This window comes from Stegastes partitus, unplaced genomic scaffold (assembly GCF_000690725.1).
Source record: "Stegastes partitus isolate 25-593 unplaced genomic scaffold, Stegastes_partitus-1.0.2 Scaffold2582, whole genome shotgun sequence".
Taxonomy (NCBI): domain Eukaryota; kingdom Metazoa; phylum Chordata; class Actinopteri; family Pomacentridae; genus Stegastes; species Stegastes partitus.
In genome coordinates this window covers 26,795-36,292 of record NW_007580313.1, presented here as the reverse complement: position 1 = coordinate 36,292, position 9,498 = coordinate 26,795, and the positions used below count along the sequence as shown (strand labels likewise).

Genomic DNA, 9,498 nt, shown 5'->3' with positions numbered 1-9,498 from the left:
TGTACCATATGGGTGCTCATAACTTGTGCAGCAAGTCTGTGTTTTGATTACCGACTGGCTAAACTATTTGCCACGTCTTTTCCCTCACTCTTGGGAGTTCAGTTCCTGTTTCTTTCCACTAATTACTCTCTCCACCACTACATAAAAAAATTAAAACGCTATCAGTAGGATTTACTTTTTTTAGTGGCATGAGATGTTTAATTATGGAAGGTTTTTACTGCTACTTATGTGGATGGCTATATGCAGTGCCAGTGTTGCACAGGACCCAGATTGTCAGTGGATATTTATACACCACATCACTGCCACCACAACTCCTTTGCAGTAGGTCTTGGGAATATCCCCCCCGACCACACAAACTGTTGATCCCACATGAATTAAAACCATTTTGTATTGACTGTTTAAGGTAAGACCAAAGAGGAAGGTCACAGATCTGGTTTAAATCTGCTTAAGTGAATTCTGTACTGTTCGGTCACTCAAACATCTAACTGTGTGTGTGTGTGTGTGTATGTTGTGTGTCACTCGCCTGTTTCCATGAGGCTTCGCAGTCGTCTCTCCACCACTGCAGCCCTGCTGTCGATGTGCTTCTGCTCCGTCTCCAGCGCAGCCAGCTCACTCAACACATACTGGCTGGTGTCCTGCAGACACTGACCACAACCCCCATCGCACACACACACACGCACACAGATGCAAACACGCACATGAACATACACAAGACGATGGAAGAAAGCCACGACGACAGGGGAATGGGGAAAGGAGATCAAAAGGGGGGAAAAAAAGGAGTTGGAAAGTAAAGAGGGGAAACGAGAAAAAGAAGGTCAAAAGATTAGAGAGAGGCCAACAGGATGGAAAATACAAGCTGTGAATGCAGAATGATCAAAACCCTGGAAATGCTTTTTTTTTTTTTTTCATAATGAATTGAGCAGCTTTTGTAAAAGAAAACAGCAGATGTGATTTGTCCCGCTTGCAGCCATCAGTCACATTAATGATGCTGTCAGAGTGATAGAGACAGAGGAATGAAGTAGAGAAGAGAAAAACTGAAGAAGATTTAACTGACCATTGTTTCCTCTTCTGGTTTGGGAGGCTGGGTTCCCGCTACACTCTGCAACTCTGCACACATGGACACACAGAGGATGGATTAAAGTGAGATGGAAAAAGAAGAATTAGGACAAGATGTGCAAAATGTTTGAGTCTCGGAAAGGCTCCGGTTTTAGGTGCCTACCTGTGTTATTAGTGTTTTCTTTAGCAGAATTATTCACTGTGTCGTCACCCTGAAGAGGAAGAACACATGATATGTGTAGCTAATGCAAAGCTGGCATTAAAGGGTTCTCTGAGAATGGACATTGTATTTGTAACAGAGTTTTTGAAGTTGTTTTGGATAATTACATCAGTTGCGTCAGTTGAAGTAATGAAAAAAACAAAGTGTCACCTGAGCCGGTCCAGATTTGACCACCTTGGTAACCGACCTCGGAGGTGGAACTGGAGTAATTGGATCGTCCACTAAAAACAGACACAAACGAACAATCAAATGTTGGACTTACTGAGCCTCATTCCCTTTAAGCCACATTTAAAGCCTCTGAACGCTTTGTTCCAAACCCGGATTAAAGTATTTTTCGTTGCACATTAAATCTACAAAAATTAAAGGCTAAACTGGCCACAATGGAAGTTAATTTTGGAAAAAAATGCGTGTAATCTGCTTCATCAGGACTGTGTGGTTGTAGTTTCAGCAGATTCGATAAACACTTGCCTGGCAACACAAGTAAACAACACCAACACGGCCATCGCATTATAATTATACTATTAAGGCATCGTGATTAGTGCACAAGGGGACATGATGTCACCTTTTTTTTCCAACACAGGATACAAACCAGTGATATGAGCACAACGTTGGCAAGAAATACTGGGCTTACGTAGGACTCCATCATTCATGTGTTGGGAGCCCTTCTGGAGATTTGAAGTTAGAACATTAAACTTTACGACTCTCATATCTCATACTATATTGGATACACTACTGTTCATTACGAATATTATATTAATAACTATTCTGTAATCATGAATGACGTTTGTTGGTGCATCTCCATCAAATGTAAAACTGCAGATGTGCATCATTTTATCCACATTTTCCACTGACCTCAGCACAACAGCATCCGCTGTATTTAGGAACATTGGGAAACCCACTAGAATCTTAACTGAGGTTTTGTGCGTTTGAATCAATGATTCTTTTTTTATTTGTGCTTCTTGTCTTCTTGATTCAAACTCTGCTGATTCACATTTCCCAGAAACACACATATTTTCCGCTTTCGTATTTTCATTCCTACTGTCCAGACTTGATTCTATTTTGCTCCGGTTTAATATTTTTATGTTTCCATGGAATCCAACATGCCTTTCGTAGAAGGTCTGAATACATTTGGACATTATAAAGAGCTGTAGCTCCACCTGCACAGTTTGTTGTGATAAACCCACAGATTTAGCCTAATTCAGTGATGATAAATAGGATCACCCATGGTAAAAAATAATCATTAAGATGTACAATATAAGAATTTAAAACTGGAAAAAGATAGCTGAAATGTTTACAGGCCAGGGGGCAAGCGAAGCTGGTACCTTTACCCAGTCGCTTGGTTCTCGGAGGTGGGACGACGAGCGTGCTGCTTCCTCCTTCTTCCAGACTCACTCCCTCGTTGAGTCTGGCCATGCAGAAAGCAGCAGCGTCAACGTTGGTGGGAGCAGGACCGGAGGGGGCGAGGCCGTAGCTGGACTGACTGCTGTTGTGCTCAATCTGCAGCACACTCAGCTCCTGGTTGGTGAAGTGTGTGCGGATCTGGCTGAGGTAAGTCATAACTATGAGCCTGTCAGGGACGGACAGAAGAACCATGTCGGACGGCTCCAACAGACGGGAGATGCCCAGAGCCTCGAAACCATCGAACGCCTGATGGTGTCAGAAAAGATGATGATGCGAGTGTTAGAACAGAGGTAACAACAATGGCTTAAACAACACTCTGAAAAAACCACACACATACACACACACACACAGAATCTTCTCGGGAGCCCGACTGAGACACATTAAGGACATAACCCCAACTTTTAACACTTTTCTTTGGAGCCAATGAAAATGTTGACACACTCATTGGGGTCGCTTTTAGGTTCTGGAACACAGTGTACTCACACCAATATGCTCGATGAGCACAGTTTATGGGTACGAAAAGTATTCTGTAGACCTTTTTTTTCCTTCACCACAAAGAAAACACACAGTTTCTTTATCTTCTTGGTGGAGCTTTGGGGTTTATGCAGGCACTTCACTCAGCCCTTTTATAAGCAAGCCCAGCTCCTCTGCACCATATCAAAAGAAATTTGAAATGTTTTAATTTACAGTTAATATTACCCTAAAAAGATACTGGAGTTGATTCCATATCCTGTTCCCTGGCTTAGTTAAAAAAAAAAAAAAAAAAAAGTATTAATTGGGTGTATTTATCCATAAAGCAGAGGTCATAAGACAGACTATTCAGAATATTACTAACAAAAAAAAGCAGACTTCTTGCAGAATTCCTCTGCATTTTGACCCTTTACTTCAACACCATTAAAAGTGATTTCTGAAAAGTAGTGAAGTGCAAAAAATGCTGATGACATGGTGCATGAAACGACCATGAAGAGCATATTTCACCTATTCTGTCATTCTTACATTGGCTACCTGTTCAGTGCAGGATTAATTAGAAAATGCTGTTACTTGTGCTTATTTGTCAAACCGGTTGCTCTCTCAGGTTGCCAACTTCACCACTGGTTTTCAAATCTCCATTAAAAACAGATTTTTATTTGCTAGCATTTCTTGTTTAGACCGTATTTCAGTTTTTATCTGGGTACACAGTCCAGAGTCCAGGGTACAGACTACCTTTGTAATGGTTTGTATTTCATGATTCTAAACTGATTTATTTGTTTTTAATGAAATGCAATTTGTTTTAATGGTCAACTTTGGCCAACATTTTGTGCTCTTTAAATATGCGACACAAATAAACTGCCCCGACTTAAATATGAAACTCATTAACATACTCCTCACCCTCTTGTTGTTGAGCTTGATGTCATGAGGGTCCAACTGGTCAAAATTTCTAATAACAGAACAAAAGCAGGGGAAAATGAGTGAGAACATTACACTATTTAAATTAATGGTTTAACTTAAATGCTTAACATGACTGTATTTAAGTGAAACATACAAAAATGCACCCACAATATAGGACCAGTTACAAAACTTGCAACAAATGACGTACATTTTGTCTGGGTGGAAGTGGTGTAGGATAGCGCAGAAGGCGAGGCCGTTCCTCCAGGACGTGCTGAAGTTTGTGACCTTCACCCCCTGATGCCCGCTGGTGACGTTCTGACACCACTGCAGCAGCGACTGGCTGGAGTTCACCAGGCCCTGGAGGAAGATGAGGGTGGAAAAGATGTTTGATTTTTTATACATGTCTGCTTGAGTTCATGTGAATGTCGGTGTTGTATATTGTAACAGTATTTACCTCAGTGGTGTCGTCCTTCCCATCAGCCTCCTCTCTGACCACCGGAACAGGCTCAGGGGTCTTAAGGTCGGAGGTTTCCTCCTCTGGTAACGTAGGAAGACGAAATGTCGTAATCTCACATTGATGTGGAGAAGTGATGTGTGTGTTTGTGCGTTTGTCACTGGTGTCTTCTGGAAGAGATGCTGGTTTCTTTTGCCCACCGTCAGGGACGTCAGCCACCCGGTATTTTCGCCTACGAGGAGATGAGACAAAAAGTGGATGATGAACAGAATAACAGATTTTATCTAGAAGAAGGAATGACATCATCTAGCGGTCTAGTCTCAGCATTGCCAACAGTGATTCACAGATCTGAGCAGGAGACATGCAAGCTTGCAGCATGACCATGAGCAGCGAGTCGATCACAACACTGACTTGATGTTAGAAGCCATGATGGGAAACATAAAGCATCTAAGAGATTTGTATCTGGATTTGCAACATGGCTGCCTCAAAGCAGATCTATGCTGTTCTTTTGACAAGTTTATCCCCAGTTATCTATGTATCTGATTCTTTGAACATTCAGCTGAGAAACACAACTAACAGCAAAACTACACATGCACTCGTGTGACAACAAACTCACATACACAACATCAGAGCTGCCTTTTTTTTTTTTTTGAACAATCAAGCCTGAAGTCAGCCAAGGAAAGTCAAAGCTATGTCTCAGAACATGAAACAGCGTTTCAACACTGTGCTCTCCAACCGGCCAAATAATGAAACATTCCAGCTGTGTGGTTACACAAACGCTGCCTGTCGCTGTCTCATTTATTTTCTTTTATTCTTCTGGGATTTCAACACTTGCTTTCTTTATTTCAGTCATGCTAAATCTTCCTGGAGTCAAGTAAGTAAAGTCTAATGTACTCATATTCATGACCTAAAGGGGGACTTCAGTAATTAGGTGTTGCACTGCAATACTCAAAAGAGTGGTTGAAAAGAGATACATGTCTGGACTTTCTTTTTTGCTCCAAAGCCTCTGGATCCTCCACATGGCTGGATCAAATTCAGCAGCATCTCTTCATTAAACAGAAGCATCTCTCATGACCGCTACACTCCAAGTTTGCAAAGCAGGAGAAGGTTAATGTCTCATATTTGACAGCCATAGAAAACATTATAAGGCTGAGTAGTAAAATTAGTTGAAGTCCCTTTAAAGTCTGACTCATATCTAAAGTCAGCAGCTCTGCATGTCAAACAGCCAAACATACAAGGCTTCAGCTGTTTTTCATTTTCACAGAGCAGCACAGGTTTACAGCCTATGCTGACTTACACGTCCTCCTCTCCCAGTGACTCTTCTGTCTCAGTTAGCGATATTTCCTGCAGAGCGTCAAAGCAGGGAATAACTGCGTGCCGACTGGGATCACTAAGGTTACTGGGGTCTGACTGGCTTTTGGGCTCCATAGTATCACAGTCAATGTCTCCAGGGACAGGAATGAGCCGCTTCATACCGCGAGGGCCGGACACAGGAGATGTATCACCTGACATCAGGCGAAGTTTAGCCAACAACAGTCTTTCCTCTTCTTGGAGCTGCTGGTCTTTGGAGATACTGTTGTTCATTTGAGGACTGTCAGTCTTTGTGGTGTCCTTATTCAAACTGGAGGCCTTTGGGTAGTTCATGTCTTTCTCAATCTTCATTTCAAGACTCTTGTGTGAGTCTGTGGCTATCTTTGTGTCTTTTGGAACCTTATTGATGTCTGTGTGTGTCTTTGTGTGTTTTGAGTCCAAGTGCATGCTGGCAGTGTTGGTGCTTGGGGGAAGGGGCCAAGGCACCACCGAAGATTGAACTCCCTCCTCATTGGCTGCTACCTCCAGGCTATGATCTTCTCTCTGTCCTTTAAATGACTGTTCTTGTGCCTCATTATGTTGAGGAGCAGGTTTGTCCATAATTGTTGTACTAACTGCTTCTGTCTGTGGAGACACTAAAGGAAGGTTAGCATGTGGACTGTCAGTCTGACTAGTTAAGGACTCAGGTTTGTCTGGGTGACTGGCAGCAGAGCTCCAGTAAAGAGCTTGTTCACTGCAGGGGGGCGAGGAGGGCTTTTCCATTACAGGAGTGGGGTGTCCTGGGCTGAAGACAGAAAATGAGATTTCAGAGCTGAACCGATGTGCTTTTGACACAACTGACCAACCAAAGATTCAACCAGCCTTGTCATGCCCCACTCTCCTCCGGCCACATACCACCACTCATCTCACACAGCCAGAGCTCCATCTCATAAAGGTTGGAAGATATTCAAGCACAAAACTTACTAAAAGTAGAGAATGGCGCTGGCGTTCCTTATAGGGCTTTTTCCACACTCAGCTGAGCTCATGTTTGTCTCAAGGCTTTGACTTGGAGTCTTTTGGACAAGATTTTCCCCAAGACTCCCAGAACAGAACAGAGATCTGGCTATGTGAGATTACACCGAACTACAAGTGGTTCACTCGACCAAAGCGAAACATCAGATTCAAACGTGCTCCAGCCTCGACTGAACTGCGGCATCCAATGACCAATTAATTCCATTCGTCCATGCTACCAGACATGCTACTGAGCTGCTACTGAACAAATTTAAGAAGCTATTTGTGTAAATAGTGCAATCACAGACAGAAACACAATAGATGCAGGTACATCCTACGCAGACCGACGCATTTCCCATGCTTGCAGCAGTACTGCTGCACATGTGCACAGACAGCAACTAGAGTGATTTTTTGTCGTTTATTTCCATGCATATACAAGAAAATTAGCTATTAGCAGTTCCTGTGAGCAATGTATCTATGAATATTGAACGATCATTTCAGGCAAGTTCTGTAATTAAAAGCAGTTTTAGTTGTATTTATTGAAGTTTATTTGGGCATTGGAGATCGGATCAGAAATTGTAAGTCACAGTGAGTCATGACTGAAAAGGGAGAGTGACATATTTTAACCAAATTGCCAGCTGCTACGAGGCTTAGAGTACTTTGGCAGGCAAATCACAGGCCAACTACATTAACCTTTAAGTGTGATAATTCATGACCCCAGTCATATATTTATGTGTGTCATTATTATATATTAAATTGGAAAGATGTTTCCTACCATTCATTTTTCAGTCTACTTCTCCCATAATTTTTTATGTTTTTTTACAGGAATTGGCCGATTAGTGTGGAGAGGATAATGGAAAGTTGAGTGGGGTCATTTATAATTTAAAAAAAAAAACATTATAGGCTTTGCTTTTATTGTAATTTTCCACTTCCAATTACCGCATTTTAATGTTTTGCAGTGAATCATGGCTAACAGGCCAGGCATGGTAAGATTAACGGCTGCAGAGGCCTTGAGGGAGATACTTAATGCCCAAATGAAAACAGCTCAACTGGTGGAGATGAGTTTTCAACTTTTCTTTTTTTGCATAAAAATAATTGAAAACCATAATTATTTACATTAGAACATTTTAGAATATATGTCATAGATTTAAAAAAAATAAATCAGTAGAGGTGTGATGAAGGTCATAAATGGCCTCACTCTGTCATTTTGCGCTCTCAAATAGCTAATAGTAACTTCCCTCTCTTTACACGCAGTATCTTTGTCTCGTGTCCCCCCGACAGTGTAGTAAATGTCATAACCAGAGTAAAATGTGTCCCAGTTTCCGTCAAAACAACACAGTAACGATGTTCTTTGGGAGGAGACGGACATGACTCGCATGCCAACACACACTTTCTTGACAAAGACTTGCAGGAAAAGGCCAAACCCTCATTAATCGAAGGGTAGTGAAGTTTAGTAAATACAGCTTCCCTGCAGACAAAGTCGGTTAAAGTCTGGTTACTGTACACAAAAAACACTACAGGCACAGAACTCTAAATCCACAACAAGCAGATATCTCTCATATAGCCAACTCTCTCCCAGTTACTCACCTCTCTCCCCTCCCCGCTGTTATCTATCCCTCCCACAGCCTCTTACTCACCCTGCTTCCCCCTCCATGTACAGCTCAGCCAGCCAGACGGAGCCCAGATCCTCCTGTCCTCTCTCATACTCTATTTCCTCGTCCTCCTCCTCTCTCAGCCACACGGGGATGGCGGCATGTTTAAGATGGGATGTGCCTGTTTTCGCTGATCTCAGACCAGGATTGTCCATCGCTTTCTTAGCAGCTCTAACAGAGTCCTCAGACGTAATGTTTATTGGTTTGGCTGCCTGGACAGAAGCAGGTGCTTTGGTTGAAACTGAACTGCTTTCAGCTTTAGGGATCACTGCCTTCGCTAGTTTGGAATCAGATTTGCAGACCAATTCTTCAGCATTAACCTGCAGCCTCTCATCATATGCAATATCATCTAATTCTGCCTCCCTCAGTGGCGGCCAGTTGTTTGATTGATCGTTTAAAACGCCAAGAGGAGTCTCTCCCTCTTTATCTCCTTCTCTGTTCTTCTCCTTTTCCATCGTCTTTCTCCTCTCCTCTTTTTCTTTCTCCTCCTTCTTTCTTTCCTCACTTTCCCTCTTTAGCTTTGTTTCTGCCTCAGTTTTTTCTCTCTCCTCCCGCTGCCTGTTCTCCATCTCTTTCCTCTCTATCTCCAACCTCTTTCTCTCCTCCTTTTCTCTCTCCTTCCTCTCCATCTCTTCTCTCTCCTTTTCCAGCCTCTTTCTTGTCTCTTCCTGTTCCTTCTCCAGCCTTTCTCTCTCTTTCCTATCTGCCTCTACTCTCTCCTTCCTCTCCATCTCTTTCCTCTCTATCTCCAACCTCTTTCTCTCCTCCTTTTCTCTCTTCTTCCTCTCCATCTCTTCTCTCTCCTTTTCCAGCCTCTTTCTTGTCTCTTCCTGTTCCTTCTCCAGCCTTTCTCTCTCTTTCCTCTCTGCCTCTTCTCTCTCTTTCCTCTCTTTTTCCAACCGCTTTCTCTCCTCCTTTTCTCTTTCCTTCCTCTCCATCTCTTCTTTCACCTTTTCCAATCTCTTTCTCTCCTCCTTTTCCCTCTCCCTTTCTCTCCATCTCTTCTTTCACCTTTTCCAATCTCTTTCTCTCCTCCTTTTCCCTCT

At 42.6% G+C, this 9,498-nt stretch overlaps 1 protein-coding gene across 11 annotated transcripts in view; it reads right to left on the bottom strand.

Annotated features, from left to right (window-relative positions):
* Positions 1-502: 502 nt before the first annotated feature.
* The window catches only part of LOC103375402 (EH domain-binding protein 1-like), a 27,263-nt gene continuing 18,267 nt past the window's right edge, over positions 503-9,498 (bottom strand). For 9 of the 11 annotated variants that reach the window (XM_008305665.1, XM_008305670.1, XM_008305669.1 and 6 more), the window contains 8 exons: positions 4,500-4,731; positions 4,254-4,402; positions 4,046-4,094; positions 2,599-2,923; positions 1,427-1,497; positions 1,220-1,268; positions 1,055-1,107; positions 503-644 (listed from right to left, as the gene is read on the bottom strand). In XM_008305665.1, the coding sequence (XP_008303887.1) occupies positions 516-644; positions 1,055-1,107; positions 1,220-1,268; positions 1,427-1,497; positions 2,599-2,923; positions 4,046-4,094; positions 4,254-4,402; positions 4,500-4,731 (1,057 nt within the window). In that variant the 3' untranslated portion in view covers positions 503-515. The remainder of the gene's footprint in view (positions 645-1,054; positions 1,108-1,219; positions 1,269-1,426; positions 1,498-2,598; positions 2,924-4,045; positions 4,095-4,253; positions 4,403-4,499; positions 4,732-9,498) is intronic. The other 2 variants (XM_008305667.1, XM_008305666.1) reach the window with 2 other exon arrangements.